The sequence below is a fragment of the Moschus berezovskii genome, chromosome 27 (genome assembly GCF_049115385.1).
Source record: "Moschus berezovskii isolate FMDL1 chromosome 27, NW_MosBer_1.0, whole genome shotgun sequence".
Taxonomy (NCBI): domain Eukaryota; kingdom Metazoa; phylum Chordata; class Mammalia; order Artiodactyla; family Moschidae; genus Moschus; species Moschus berezovskii.
The window spans coordinates 33,002,101-33,018,333 of record NC_142486.1 but is presented as its reverse complement, the minus strand read 5'-3'; the positions used below and the strand labels follow the sequence as shown (position 1 = coordinate 33,018,333).

Sequence of the window (16,233 nt, the reverse complement as noted above, 5' to 3'; positions counted from 1 at the left end):
AGGGCTGAGCTCCAGAGTAAGCAGCCTCTAAGTGACAGGTCTTATCCTGGTCCATGTTGCTATTATTATTTTGATGATGAATTGACAGGAGTCAATTATATGATTATATGCAGACTGACCTGGAGGCCACTTGTACAGTACCCTTTCTGTCTTTCTGAACAGAGTTTCTGACTCTAAATATGTCCACAGTCTGAAGCCATCAGGACTGAAGCCAGGCCTTTGGATCAGGATGTGGGCCATAGGGAACATCTGGTTAAAAGTTTCATTTTTCTGCCACGGGGGATGTTAATCTACGCCAGTATGTTATTTATCAAATGCACCCCTGCCATATGGATACTCAAAGAAAAAAATTAAATGTTTCATGGGTACGTGGTCAGAGTGGGGAGTGTTCCACTCTGCTGGGAAGGGCATGCTCATATAGGCTTGCAACAAGAATCCTGTTGGTAAGGAGATGTCAGAGGCAAGAGGGGCAAAGGGTACCTGGGATGGGTCACCGGAGAGATCTAGGGCAATGGTCCTCGAGCAGCGGTGACTTTGCCTCCCAGGGACATTTGGCAATGTCTGAAGACATTTTAGGGTGTTGCAACTAAGGGCAGTGGTGCTGCTGGAGACCAGGGGTGCTGCTGAACATCCTATGATGTGTGAAGCACCCACAACAAAGAAAGTTGCTGTTCAGTCGCTAAGTCACATCCGACTCTTTCCAACCCCTTGGACTGCAGCACACCAGGCTCCCCTGCCCTTCACTGACTCTGGGAGCTTGCTCAAAATCATATCCGTTGGGGTGGTGATGTTGTCTAACCATTTCGTCCTCAAACTCCTCCTTTTTCTTTCGCCTTCAATCTTTCCCAGCAACAGGGTCTTTCCCAATGAGTCGGCTCTTTGCATCAAGTGGACGAAGTGTTGAGGTTTCAGCTTCAGCATCAGCCCTTCCAATGAATTTTCAGGGTTGATTTCATTTAGGATTGACTGGTTTGATCTTCTTGGTGTCCCAAAATGACAACAGTGCTGAAGTTGAGAAAATGACCTGAAGAGAGCTGAATTTAAGCCACATCTGCAAAGGGCAAGGCATCTGTGGGGGCCTCAGGGATGAGTGGATCAAGGTCCCTACCCATCCAGACTTATATATGGGATGCTTCAAACTCCCACACTTCAGCCAAGAGCCCTCAGGCCCGGGCTGAGGAGATAGGTGTGCCTTGGTAGTGTGCGAAGTGAAAGTCGCTCAGTCGTGGCTGACTTTTATAGTCCATGGAATTCTCCAGGTCAGAATACTGGAGTGGGTAGCCTTTCCCTTCTCCAGGGGATCTTCCCAAACCAGGGATCCATTGCAGGTGGATTCTTTACCAGCTGAGCCAACAGGGAAGCCCTTGGTAGGGAGGATAACCCCAAATTATAATCACCTTGTGGGAGTTCTCAACCCTGCTTCTATTGACTCTAGGATCCAGGGGTTCTGGGAAGGTCAGAAGGAAAGGGAACTTACATTGTCAATGGTGGCGACGAAAAGCAAGGCCGCGGACGTGATGTGGAAGATGATGATGAAGGCCAGAAGCACCAACATTTTCACGGGGCACCGGGGGGCGCAGAGCAGCGTTTAAAGCCCAGAGGAGATGTGCTAAACAGGGTGAAAGAAATTCAGATTTGTCAGTGACAAAGCACAAGGAACATGAAAAATTAAACTCACATGGGATTTTAGAAAAGCTTAAACAGGTCTTCCCATCTTTGCCTGGAGACTTCACTGGACAAAGTCTGGCATGAGGAACTGCTCTCTTTTGCACCCAGAGGCCAGATATTCCTCGTGGAGGAGGAGGAGCGAGGATCAATTACAATCCCTAATTCAGAAGAGCACTGCAGTCTTCAAAGCGGCACACCGCGGGTACCAGGGCAGGAAGGAGCGCTCTGAGTGTGCGAAAATACTGCTTTGGATCCCCCACCCACCAAGCAATGCCGTGGGGACTTCACAGCACCAGAGTAAGCTCACTGTCTGAGTATTCGTTATCAAAGTCCCTGCTGCCTTGCCACGTAACAAAGCAAACGTGATCAACCAGGAAAATATTTCCTAATGACCTATTTCAGAGAAGGCAATGGCAAGCCACTCCAGTACTCTTGCCTAGAAAATCCCATGGATGGAGGAGCCTGGTAGGCTGCAGTCTATGGGATCGCTAAGGGTCGGACACGACTGAGCAACTTCACTTTCACTTTTCACTTTCACACATTGGAGAAGGAAATGACAACCCACTCCAGTGTTCTTGCCTGGAGAATCCCAGGGACGGGGGAGCCTGGTGGGCTTCCGTCTATGGGGTCACACAGAGTCGGACACGACTGAAGTGACTTAGCAGCAGCAGCAGCAATGACCTACTTATAAAATTAATCCCAAAGTTGGTGCACTCACTATGGGAAACAGTATGGAGGTTCCCTGAAAAGCTAGAGTTGCCATGTGATCCAGCAAGCCCATTCCTGGGCACACATCTTTGTATTGAAAAGATCCAAAGAAGAAAGCAAAGAAAGAAAGCATTCAAAGGAATGATGTGACTATCAAAGGACAAAAAGTAACACTTGGGAAAACTGATGAAGTCTTTGAATATTTGTAAAAAAATGACCATCATCTTGGTCAAACAACACGAAAACGTCAAGTAAAAATGTCACATCAACTAATCAACTAGTTGAACAAGTGAATGCTACCAACCCTCCAAATCAATACATGATTCATCACTCCAATCATTTGTGACCAGTTACCATTACTAAAATTTTTAGGAACATAAAATTAATTTTTAGTTTCACTTTTAAAAACACAGTCCCAGTCAGACCTTGTTTTCACTATTTTATGATATTATAGCACCAGTTTTCAGTGGGTTGATTTTATTTTTTTAACCCTCTCTTTCTCTTCCTTCAAATACCCATCCCCTGCCACACACACATTGTGTTCTGAACCATTTGAGAGTAGGTTGCCTATGCCATTCTTTGAGAGAGAAAAGCTTCATCTAAACTATTTCGTCTGATTGATGACTGTCATTTATAAATTTATTGCTACTTCTATCTTGGGTATCACTTTGGAAAAGATATATGGCTTCATTACACACTCTAACGTATCGTCTATAGATTATAAGATAAAGGCAAGCATGTATCTGCTGATATTTTTTAAGTGGACCTGTCTTTATACTTAGAAACGTCTCTTAATAGTAGGCTTCCCGGGTGGCTCAGATGGTAAAGAATCTACCTGCAATACAGCAGACCTGTGTTCGATCCCTGCATTGGGAAGATTCCCCTGGAGAAGGAAATGGCAACCCACTCCAGTATTCTTGCCTGGGAAATCCCATGGACAGAGGAGCCTGGCGGGCTACAGTCCATGGGGTCGCAAAGAGTCAGACACGACTGAGCGACTCTCACTCACTCTGTCTATGCCATACTTTATGTCTAAACATTTCCGTGTGCATCTCTGAAACAACAAGGCCATCGCTGTACATAATTATAGCATGAGAATCCCCCAAGTTTTACACTATATAGTACTTTTATCTCATCTACAGGCCATATTCAAATTTCCCCAATAATCTCAGTAATGGCCTTACTATATTTTTGGTCCAGGCCAAATCCAAGATAACGTGTTGCATTTTGTTGTCATATGTCTTTATGGTTCCTCGGCTTTTCTCGGCCTTCCTAGCACTGATATTAGAGTACTGACCATTTATTTTGTAGAAAGTCTCCTTTTTTTTTTTTTTTGCTGAGGCATCAGTTCAGTTCAGTTCAGTCACTCAGTCGTGTCCAACTCTTTGCAACCCCATGAACCACAGCACGCCACGCCTCCCTGTCCATCACCAACTCCTGGAGTCCACCCAAACCCATGTCCATTGAGTCGATGATGCCATCCAACCATCTCATCCTCTGTCGTCCCCTTCTCCTCCTGCCCTCAACCTTTTCCAATGAGTCAGCTCTTCCCATCAGGTGGCCAAAGTATTGGAGTTTCAGCTTCAACATCAGTCCTTCCAATGAACACACCAGGACTGATCTCCTTGAGAATGGACTGGTTGGATCTCCTTACAGTCCAAGGGACTCTCAAGAGTCTTCTCCAACACTACAATTCAAAAGCATCAATTCTTCTGTACTCAGCTTTCTTTATATTCTAGAGGCATAGAGTTTATTGAAACTTAAACAAGAATTTAAATATATTTCCTTTTAAAATTGAAGTATAGTCAATTCACAATATTGAGTTTCAAGTATGCAACACAGTGATTCGATATTTTTAGAGATTATAGTCCATTTAAAGTTAGTATAAAATACTGGCTGTATTCCCTGTGCTGTACAATATATCCTTGCAGCATATTTATTTACTATAATTAAAATTATTTATTTTTAACTGAAAGATAATTGCTCTACAATATTGTGTTGGTTTCTGCTAAACATCAGCATGAATCAGCCATAGCATTTGATGGCAAATATTTCATGACAAATAGATGGGAAAACAATGGAAATAGTGACAGACTTGATTTTCTTGGGCTGCAAAATCACTGCAGATGGTGACTGCAGCCATGAAATTAAAAGACGCTTACTCTTTGGAAGAAAAACTATGACTAAACTAGACAACATATTAAAAAACAGAGACATTACTTTGCCGACAAAGGTCCATCTTGTCAAAACTACGGTTTTTCCAGTAGTCACGTACAGATGTGAGAGTTGGACTATAGAGAAAGCTGAGTGCTGAAGAACTGATGTTTTTGGTGGTGTTGGAGAAGACTCTTGAGAGTCCCTTGGACTGCAAGGAGATCCAACCAGTCAATCCTCAAGGAAATCAGTCCTGAATATTCGTTGGAAGGACTGATGCTGAAGCTGACACTCCAATACTTTGGGCACCTGACGTGAAGAACTGATTCACTGGAAAAGACTCTGATGCTGGGAAAGATTGAGGGCAGGAGAAGGGGACGACCGAGGATGAGATGGTTGGATGGCATCATGAGCAAGCTCTGGGAGTTGGTGATGGACAGGGAGGCCTGGCGTGCTGCAGTCCATGGGGTCACAAAGAGTTGGACACGACTGAGCGACTGAACTGACTGAACTGATACCCATGCCCCCTCCCATCTCTCTCCCCATCCCACCCCTTTAGGCTGAGTCACACAGCAAATTCCCACTGGCCATCTACTTCACATAGGGTAATACATATGTTTCCATGTTACTCTTTCCATGCATTCCACCCACTCCGTCCCCTGCACCAACCGCCCATGTCCATAAGTCTGTTCTCTACGTCTGTGTCTCCATTGCTGCTGCTGCTGCTAATGTGCTTCAGGCGTGTCCGACTCTGTGCGACCCCATAGACGGCAGCCCACCAGGCTCCCCTGTCCCTGGGATTCTCTAGGCAAGAACACTGGAGTGGGTTGCCATTGCCTTCTCCAATCACTCCCCTGCAAATAGGTTCATCAGTACATGGACGTCTCCACTTTTAAATGCTTCCTAATGATTAGATTCAGGGTGTGTTCTTTTGGCAAGAATATTACACACTCTTGTGACCTTGGTGTGTTTCACCAGAGGCATAGGATGTCAGGCTGTCCATTATTGGTGATGCTAACTTTGATTGAGGGGTTCAGGGTCACCAGATTTCTCCATTGTGCACTTTTCCTTCGTAATGAAAAAGTAACTTCTTCGGGGGGGGGGGTGGTATTTTTTAAACTGTGATAAAATGCACATCATTCTAAAATGTACTACTAATGACATTTAATACATCCACAAGGTTGTACATCCATTACCACTGTCTAGTTCCAGAACACTTCCTCTCCTTGAAAGGAAACCTTGTACCCATTCAGGAGATGCTCCCCATTCCTCCCTCCACTCAGCCCCCAGAAACCATTAATCTGCTTTCTGCCTATGGGGTTGCTGATTCTGGATATTTCATAAAAAAGGAAATGACACAAGGTTTGTCCTTTTGAGTCTGGCTCTTTCATTTGGTAGTGTCTTCCAGGTTCATCCCTGTTGTAGTATGTGTAAGGAGATATTTTGGGTCGACCTTAGGATCCAATCTCTCATTAAAATGTCACCCCAATAGTTTGAGCGTCCACTGATATTTCTGAAGTAGAATCACTTAAAATAGGCTTTTATTTTGAATAAATATCATATGATATCACTTATATGTGGAAGCTAAAATACAACATAAATGAACGGATCTATGAAAGAGAAACAGACTCACGGACATAGAGAACAGCCTTGTGGTTGCCAAGGGGTGGGGAGGGAACGATTGGGACTTCGGGGTTGGCAGATGCAAACTATTGTATATAGAATGGATAAACAACAGGGTCCTACTGGATAGCACAGCGAACCATACCCAATATCCTGTGATAAACCATGAAGGAAAAGAAGATGAAAAAAGTATATATACATACACATACATATATAACTGAATCACTTTGCTGGAGAGCAGAAATTAACACACTGTAAATCAATTATACTTCAATAACGTTTTTTAAAAAGAATAAAATAGCCTTTCTCTGACACTAACTCTCCCACTTAGAGAGCTGCACTGCGCAAAACCCTCCACCCTTTCTCTGCTCACGTTCACTCACGGGACGCATCATTCCCTCATGAGACTGACCAAGGCTCATGAGCTCACACAGGGGCCGCTCTCTGAGATTCAGGACTCAAGAACAGTGATCCAGGAGCCAAGTTCCCAGCCGCCATTCTGTGTATGCATCATCATTTGGAAGAACCCAGTGAACCAGCTCACAGATTCTTACAATTCTTTCAAAAAGGACAAATTCCCCTTTGTTCAGGCCTGCGTCATTCTTAGCTGCTATCCTATGCTGCCTTCAAATAGATGCATTTCTGATCCTCACAAAAAAAAGGGCATTAGACATTGAATGCCACGTTCCTTCAATATCAGCTGGAAGGCCAAAATGCCAGCATCACAAGCAGTGCCAGTAACACCAGGGTGATAATAGCTTTACATATTGTTCAGCTCAGATGGCATAAATACATAAGGAGGCATAACTAAATCTTTCTGGAACAGGAAAGAAAGACTTTAACTCTTTCCTAAAGTGTGGAATTCAAATGTTATAGGACATGACTTTGGACGGTGCATTGACATGGCATTACACAACAGTGAACCACACAGTAAGAAAGTCCCCATTCTAATCCTCCCAAGTCCATCAAGGAAAAAGACAAGGCGTGGTGCTGGCCTGTCTCTGTGGTGGTGGTTTAGTCACTAAGCCATGTCCGACTCTTGTAATCCAATGGACTGTAGCCTGCCAGGTTCCTCTGTCCACAGGATTTTCCAGGCAAGAATACTGGAGCGGTTTGCCATTTCCTTCTCAGGGAATCATCCCAACCCAGGGATCAAACCTGGGTCTCCTGCACTGCAGGCAGATTCTTTACCAACTAAGCTACCAGGGGGAAGCCTATCTCTAACACTTAGCAATTTTCCTTTAAACACAAAAAGAAGACCTTTGGACTGGCCACAGTGCATAGCTAGAATTTAACAATGTTTTTGGATTTCATTATGTTTATTTTTAAAGTTCTTTCTTTTTATAAGAAGTAATAGCATTTACAGTAGTGATAGAAAGTCACCTTTTAAAACAACTTTATTGAAGTTTCAGTGAATCATTTAAGAAAAATTATGGGGGAGAATGGATACATGTATATCTATGGCTGAGTCCCTTCGCTATTCACCTAATATTGTCAATCACAACACTGTCAATCGGCTATATCCCAACACAAAATAAAAAAATTAAAAAAAAATTTTTTTAAGAAAAATATTATGTAAACAAAAGGGTAGGTGGTCTTTAATGTTAGCAAAAATCCTGAAGATGGTTCTCAAATGCCTAGTGTCTGAGAAGTACTGCTTTAACACCTGGGAGTGATTTCAGTTGTAATTCCAGACATTAGGAGTAAGCTCCTACAGAGAAGAGCAAGTTTTTACAAGAGGTTAAGTAAGGTCTTGAGACCAGTGTAAGAGAAAAGTCTAGGGGCATACAAAGGTGGCTACTGATTGGCTTGAACAGTTAAGAGTCCAGGAAAATTAGGGAGAAGAGAAGTAAATGTCACCTACTTAGTTCTTCCCCGTCATGGTGCCTGGAATTCAGACCCCCAGTGAAAAACAAAACGGGGTAAATCAATGACAAAACTTTCAGGCCTAAGGCATGGCTTGGTAACCTCACCAGACCCTTTGAAGGCAATTATTCATACCTAGAGAAAACCCGTGAACCTGGAAGAGAGACTAAAAAACCACCCTCTGCTCTCGCATCTCTATACCAAAATAAGTCCCCCTTCACCACTAGTCCCGATTCAGTCTTCAAGCTCCTTTCTTTTAGGGACACACTCTCCCAGTTTCCTGTGTATCCTTCCGGAAATATTTGTTAGGTGGGAACACTTATTCCCCACTCCTCTGGTTTCCAGTGTGGAGGGAGCTGCACCAGGGCAACACTCTTGGCCTCAGGTCCCGCCCCCACTCACTCCTTTGATTCTGATTGGAGGGTGCATCAGTGTCCACTTTTCTGGATTGATGGAGCTCAGCTACTGACAGCCTCCCTCACAAGGCTTTTTCTTTGCCCTTCCCCACACCTCCTCCCTAGATAATGTGTGGGTACGTCAGTCTCCCAGAGCCCCGGTTTCCTTTGGCTTGGGGGTCCAGGGCTCAGGGTGGGCAGGGTTGTGGAACTGAGAACCCATCCTCCAACCTAGTTTTTCCTCACTTGATAATAGCTCTAGAGATAATTTTTTTTCCAGCATTAGTCCACCTCACTCTTGCAATGGCTGCCTGGGGTTCTGTTGGGTGGTGTGGGTGGTGAAGTCAACATCTACTCCACTAGTTCCCCAATGATGGCTATTTAGGACATTTCCAGACTTTTTGCTATGCCAAACTACACTGCCGTGAATATCCTTGCACTTATTTCTCGGCTTATTTGCATTAGTGTTTTCGAGGGTCAGATTCTTAGAAGTAGGGATGTTGGGTCAAAGGAAAGTACATTTACTTTATTTTACTTTTATTTTTTAATTCAATTAAAATTTAATTTACTGCAAGCAGTACCGGACACTGTGCCAGGCTTGATCTTCAGAGAGTCTTCAAGGAGTATAAAGTATGGGACCAACTGTTCGGTGAGGACCGTGTGGGTGGCCAAGCCTTGACATCATTTTGTTTTGTTTTGTTTGAGTTAATAACATCCCTCAGTTCCCCTGGAAGTACAATTCTGGCCTATACAGACCAGCCTCTGACAAATCCACGGCTCTCCCCAGCGGCTGGCTCTCCCTCCCATGTTTCACTCCTGCTCTGTGTCTCATGGACCCTCTCTGGAGATACCGAAGAACAGACAGCTCCATGGGCTAGATGTTGGATGAAGGTTGGCCCACCAAACCCAAGGTGGCATCAAATTTATCTGTGCCATTCACAGAAATTTCTTTTCCTTTCCAAAAACATCATATTGAATGCTGATCCCTCTTGCCTCCTTTTGTCCTCGTGGGCTTCAGCGCTCGGCCAGCCGGGTTTGGTCTCAGTTCCTTGGAGCAGGGCTCCCAGGAGCACTGTGTCCCCTCCACCCTCAGCTGGCTCTCTCTCACCCTGTCCAGGTCTCAAGCCAAGCTCCTCTCCCCAGGATCCTGGATCCTGATCACCCAGTAGCCACGCCCCTCCAGTATCTATCCCATCCATATCCATCCCATCGCCCTGGCTCATTTTCTTTCCTTTTTTAAATCTTTTAAATTATGAAAATATGATAACACATTTACAGGAGACCTGAAAATACAGAATAAAGTTACATATAGTTCCACTATATATTTGTTTGTTCTAAGTAGATAAATTAAGATTTTTAATTGGAGTTTCAATATCAAACTCTCAGAAATTAATTGAATGTACAGAGAAGTCGAAGAATATTGTGGACCTGAAAAGCATTACGAACCAATTCGACATAATTAAGATTTATAGAATTTTCTCCAGAGGATCTTCACTGTCTGAAAGTATCTAATTTGTTCACTCGATTGTTATCCATTGCCCCTCTGTTCCCTGCTGTGCTCGGCACACAGAAAGCTATTTGCTGTCATTTCTAGAAATGTAGAACTATATAAAAGCCCTGGGAAAACTCAAAGTCGTGGGTCCAGAGGCAGGAACTGCGGCCCAAAAGGGCTGTAACACACTGAGATCCCACAGCAAGGCAGAGGCAGGAGCAGAACCAGGGAGTCTCCTGGCCCCGACTCCAACTGCCTTTCTGACCTCAGTGGGAGACCCCTCAGAAGGCGCCCAGCAGTCTCTCAATGATAAATGACTATTTCCCCAAAGCCTCTGCCATTTTCAAGCACAAATTTCACCAAGCAGTCTGAAAGATGTTGTTTCTCCTTTTGTGATTCCTTCAGGCATTGAGCAGGACAGTCTGAGGGGCTACCTGGGTCAGGGCGTGTACCTATCTGAAACTGAAAGTGAAGTTGCTCGGTCGTGTTGGACTCTTCGTGACCCCAGGGACTAGCCCACCAGGCTTCTCCATCCATGAGATTTTCCAGGCAACAGTACCGGAGTGGGTTGCCATTTTCTTTTCCAGGGGATCTTCCCGAGCCAGGGATTGAACCCTGGCCTCTCCTGCATTGCAGGCAGACACTGAGCCAGTCTGAATGTAAAGGTAGATGTACAGTTGGGAGACTGTACTAGTTGAGTTTCTCAAGTTCCGGTCTAGAAATCAAAGTCCCACGATTTGCAGAACTTCTCTTTTAAAAATATGTTTTGATTTACATAATGTGATAATTAAGGGGGGATGCAGATAATAGAACCCAAGTCATATAATGAAAACCACAGTCTCTGCCCCTGCCCCAGTCCTGATCCCAGGAAGCAATCACTTCTAACCTTTTCAGCTATTTCTTTTCCCAACAGTTCCGTATGTGCAAATAATATTCATACACTTCTCTTTCCTGATTCATCTATTACAAACAATACAGACTTCCTGAGTGTTTTCATCATCAGCACCCTCCACCTTCCTACTCCACCATCCCGATACAGTCTTGTGCGGGTGGGCTCAGTCGCTTCAGTCCTGTCTAGCTCTTTGCATACCCATGGACTGTAGCCCTCCAGGCTCTTCTGTCCATAGGAATTCTCCAGGCAAGAGTACTGGAGCGGGTTGCCATGCCCTCCTCCAGGGTATCTTCCCGACCCAGGGATCAAACCCGCGTTTCTGATGTCTTCTGCATTGGCAGGTGGGTTCTTTACCACTGGCGCCACTTGGGAAGCCAGTCTTTTCATACATCCGTAATTCTCATTTATGCTATGACCATGTAAATGTCATACACTGCAGAGCCAACTAATGTACTATGCACCTTTTCCCGAGCATTACTAATTGTCTTCTCCCTGCTCTCTCTGTGGCTCCATCTATGTCCCCCATTTCTTCAGTTCTTTCTAAACTTCTCATTACTCCAAGACTTCTACTGCAGAACCCCAGATACAAAGTGATGCAGGGTTTCGGTTATGGGCCTGTGATTTGAGTCCTCCTTTGCAGGATACTATCTCCAGCAGTCCCTGTCTCCCAACTCTGTCCTCCTCTGCTCTGTCAGGTGCAGCCTCAGCAGCTTCCACTGTCACAGGGCAGAGACCAGCAAATCTCCTGTGTCCAGGGCACAGGATGCCAGCATCAAGGTGTGTAGGAGATAAAGCCCCCTGGGGAGCGGGTGGTGCCCAGAGGGGCATCCCACACGAAATGAGACTCCTCATGATTAAAGGTCAAGTTGCAGTTTACAATGCGTATCATGCGTTGGATCTCTGGGTCAACCCTCTGAAGCTGGCAGAGCAAGGTGTCATTATCCCCATTTTACAGATGAAAGACTGAGGCTCACAAAGGCATCCCATGATTCGCCAAAGTTCACAGACTCTAACCCCTCTTTCTCCAACTCCAAATCCAAGACATTTGCCCCGCTACCCCCTTTCCTGTCTCCCATGCTTAGGGCTTAATGAAAATAAGGCAACAGGGCACAAGCATCATCAAGTCATCTGTTTTAAAACATTAATTGATTTGGCTGTGTTGGATCTTTGTTGTGGCACGTGGGCTTCTCTCTAGCTGTGGCGTGAGGGCTGAGTAGTTGCAGTGGACAGGCTTAGTTGCCCCATGGCACATGGGGTCTTAGTTCCCTGGCCAAGAATTGAACCCACATCCCCTGTGTTGGACAGCAGATTCTTAACCACTGGCACCAGAGAAGTCCCTCAGGTCATCTTTGTATCCTTCCCTTTGGATTTCCCGCAACCTCTGTGAGGCAGGAGGGATTTTGGAAGGCAATGTCTCTCTGCCCTGGCCATTAGCTAAAGCTGAGATGTGACTGTTCTAATCAAGAGAGGCCTTGATTAAAAACCATGCTTAAGTTGTCATTTGTACTAAAAATAGAGTTTCTTGCACTTTTAATCCTATTACTTCTTCAGCCCAGCTGAAGTGTGTGTTGTCTTTATTGAGCTACTCTGAGGTTGGTTTGGACTTTGGATGGAGTTTCTCCTCGAAGGGAATTTATTCAGACACAAGAGCATGGAGTCCGTTCTGTTTTCTAAATTTATCACAGTGTGCCTCCTTTCCACCCAGAAACTCAGGTGGGATTCCCCCACCTTGATTTAGGTGCCTTGTAGGAATCATGGTAAAGTAAGTTCAGACTGAAGGCCTAACTACTCCCCATTCTACAAAATAGCCATAAAAATAATCACATGAAATAATAGAGAACACAAGATACTAGAACTTCAGATTTTTTTTTAAGGAAAAAGAATCAGTAGCTGGAATAGAAGGAGCAGCAAATGTGTTTCTTTGAGCAGGAGTGAGCATCCTCTGGGCATCAGTCCTGGAACGAGGCGGGCGGAGGGGAGAGGCACCGGGAATGGAGGTGGGGCCCTGGGGGTTCTGCACCAGCATGGAGTGTGCGTGGTCAGTGAATTTCAAGTTCTACAGGCTGATGGTTTAAAAAGAAAAGGCTGATGGTTTGGGATAAGGGACAGTACTCCCAGAAATGTCCCTCCAGACCTCAGATAACAACCGGGAGACACCAGGAGCTGGCATCTCCTCGATGCTTCCTAGGCAGAGGTGCCCTCCTGCTACCCCTTGGACCCGGCTTTGCTTGAAATGTGTTTGGGTCTGTGTGTGTGTCTTCTGTCTCTATGTGTGTGTGTGTGTGTGTCTCTTTATCTGTTTGTGTGTGTGTATTTGTGTGCATGTGTGTCTGTCTCTGTGTATAGGTGTCTGTGTGTCTGTGTATTTGTCTATGTCTGTGTATCTGTGTCTATGTGTGTGTCTCTGTGTGTGTTTATGTGGTTCTGTGTGTCTCCATGTCTGGGTCTCTCTGTGTGCTGCAAGTCCAGCACTGGGTGTGGAGAAGGTCCTTCTGCTGACTCCCTGGCCCCCCATTCCACCCAAAAGCACCATCTATTTGTCGTTTATGGTGGGACATCACCAGCAGGGTCTTTCAGGTGAAGCGAGGCCAAGGGAGCTTCCCAGGGTGATGTGAGTGTCCCCTCCCTTCTCTCCTTCACAGAAATACAAGCCCCCCAGCGAGGAGCACGGCCCTGGCTGCTGCGGCTAAAGGAAGCTGCTCTGGCTCCGGTCATGGCGTGCAGGGGAGCCAGAGGGTGGCGGCTTCCCGCGGGGTGAGAACACGCTGTGAGATGACCACTTGTCCACCTGATTCCAACCCTGCCCTCAGGGGTTCTTCCTACCATTTACGCCAGGGCTCATTCTCAGCTGAGCTGCAGCCTTTCCCGGAATTGTAAGCAAAAGGACAGTCCTGAGGTCTAGAACTTTGCAAAACAGACCTGCGATGTTTGGCGTCTGAGGTCCCCCAGCCCAGCAGGGCTCTGCCCACAGCTCCCCCCAAGCAGGCCAGGGAAGGCCACACGGCCAGGGGCACCCCCGGGCCTACTCTGAAGCTGGCAGTTCCCCCCCCAGGCTGGCTGGAACCCAGCACCCCCACCCCAGCTCCCCTGGCACTCAGAGGGGACAGTGGCTTTGGCCTGTTTTCAGGAAGGCAGAGGTCAGCTCAGCCTCCTGCCCTCGTATCTGGACCCCAGCCAGCCTGGAATTGCCAGGCGTCCGAGATGACCTGGAGATGGCGGAAGCCCTTTGGGCCCGGGCGGCCCTGCTTTGTGCTCACTGTGGTTGGGGTTTCTGGGCACAAAGCCAACACTTGGCTCTGTCCAAATATGGCAGCAGGCCGAGGACATTGGGATCTGGCAGTGCTCCAGGGCAGAAGCCACTGAGGATGGTTCTGTCTGTGCAGGCCTGAGCCTTTCAGTCCACTGCAATAATGATAACCACAGCATTGGCAATAACGATAGCCGATATTTATTGCCTGGAATGTGACAGACACTGTTCTAAGCTCATTCTGTGTATTAACTTAGGCATTCTTACCAAAAATAGCTATGATATAGGTGCTGTAGTTAGGTAAAGAAAATAAGGCTCAGAGAGGTTAGGCACCTTCTAGAAGATTACAAAGCTAGCAGAGGCTGGAGCTGGGATCCGAAGACAGATGATCTGGCATCAGAGAAACCCTAAGTCTTGCCCACCCTAAATCTGAATTTCTCTTCCCTTTTGGGATCCAGGTATCCTCCGGCCTGATCAAGAGATCGGTCCAAAGTCCCGGGTCCACACGTGGCTTTGGAGGCTGGTCATCATTATCTGCCCTCGCCCTGGGACACGCTTTGTGACACACACTGGGGACACGGGAAGCAGAGCACAAAGTCACTCATGAGTCCTCCGGGCTGAAAGCACTTCCCTTCCCTGCACATGGGATAAATACCCATCAGTGAAGTGAGAGCCCCGTCAAAAGGATGGCAATGGCTCGGATCCACTTTGCAGGCGAGAAGTCAAGTTGAGGGCTTCATCCCCATCATCCAGTCAGCAGGTGGCAGAGTCAGGGCTCAAACCCCAGCCTTTGGATCACCCAGTTTTTTGGGGGGTTGTCTTCTTTTCTGATCAGGGATTGAACCCCAGGTCCCTGGCAGTGAAGCATGGAGTCCTAACCCCTGGACTGCCAGGGGATTCCTCCATTGTTTTTTTTTAATTTATTTTTAATTGAGGGATAATTGCTTTACAATACTGTATTGGTTTCTGTTATATATCAACATGAATCAGCTGTAGGCGCTCTATTGTTTTTAAAAGGAGCAATTAATCAGGCAACCAGCATTCACAGACACACAGGTGAGAAAGGCAGGCTCCACAGCTCCTGGGAGCTGTCCGGTACATAGGAAGAACAGGACACATAAATAAATAAGCACGATGTGATGACCTGTGTGCAATGAGAATGCAGAGGAAGGGGTGACTAGCCCCATGTTAGGGTGGGAGCAGCATCTGAGGCTTCATGGAAGAAGTGACAACTGGGCTGGGTCTCAGAGGCCGGGCGGCTCGCCAGGCAGAGCCGTGGGGACAGGGTGTTGCAGGCAAAGGGAACAGGATGCTCTGAAGCACAGAAGTATCACCAGAGTGAGCCTGAGAAGAGCTGGGCAGGGCCCTGTTGCTGAGCCAGAACTCCACGCCGGGTGATGAAGCTCAATTGGGGTTGGAAGTTTGAGTGTCACCCTGGAGGCAGTGAGGAGGTGGGGCAGGCTTTGAAGTAGGAAAGCAATAAGACGTATCTCTAGAGGAAAAACATTCCATGATCAGAAGGATGGGCGAGGAGGAGAATTGGGGGAAGCTGCTGCAGAAGGCCCGGTGAGAAAAGGACAGGGTCCTTGCCCACACTGCTGTATTTAAAATGGATAACCAACAAGGACCTACTATATGTTGTTGTTTAATCGCTAAGTCGTGTGTGACTCTTTGCAACCCACGGACTTTAGCCTAACCAGGCTCCTCTATCCATGGGATAAAATACTGGACTGCCTTGCTATTTCCTTCTCCAGGGGATCTTCCCTACCCAGGGATTAAAGTCGGGTCTCCTGCATTGCAGGCAGACTCTTTACTGTCTGAGCCACCAGGGAAGTCCTGCAGGGAACTCTGATTAATGTTATGTGGCAGCCTGGATGGGAGGGGAGCTTGGGGGAGCATGGATACATGCATATGTATGGCTGAGTCCCCTCGTTGTTCACCTAAATCTATCATAACACTGTACCCCAATACATTAAATGTTTTTAAAAATTAATTTATTAAATTAAAAAGGAAAAGGAGAGGGTCCAGATAAAGATAAAAACGTGATGGGTGGTGGGTCAGGCAAAGGATCCTGGGGGCTCAGAGTAGATGCTGGCTCTGCTAACGTCCTTGGCTCGGAGCAGGAGGAGCAGTTTGAAGGATTAGGGGAACAGGTCATCGGTGTTAGAAATGTTCAGTTCCCAGCAGT

General features: G+C 46.4%; 1 protein-coding gene across 6 annotated transcripts in view; it reads right to left on the bottom strand.

Moving 5' to 3' along the window:
* The window catches only part of EMP2 (epithelial membrane protein 2), a 46,582-nt gene that overhangs the window by 11,983 nt on the left and 18,366 nt on the right, over positions 1 to 16,233 (bottom strand). For all 6 annotated transcript variants that reach the window (XM_055409483.2, XM_055409479.2, XM_055409480.2 and 3 more), the window contains one exon: positions 1,478 to 1,609. In XM_055409483.2, coding sequence (XP_055265458.1) covers positions 1,478 to 1,555 — 78 coding nt within the window. In that variant the 5' untranslated portion in view covers positions 1,556 to 1,609. The remainder of the gene's footprint in view (positions 1 to 1,477; positions 1,610 to 16,233) is intronic.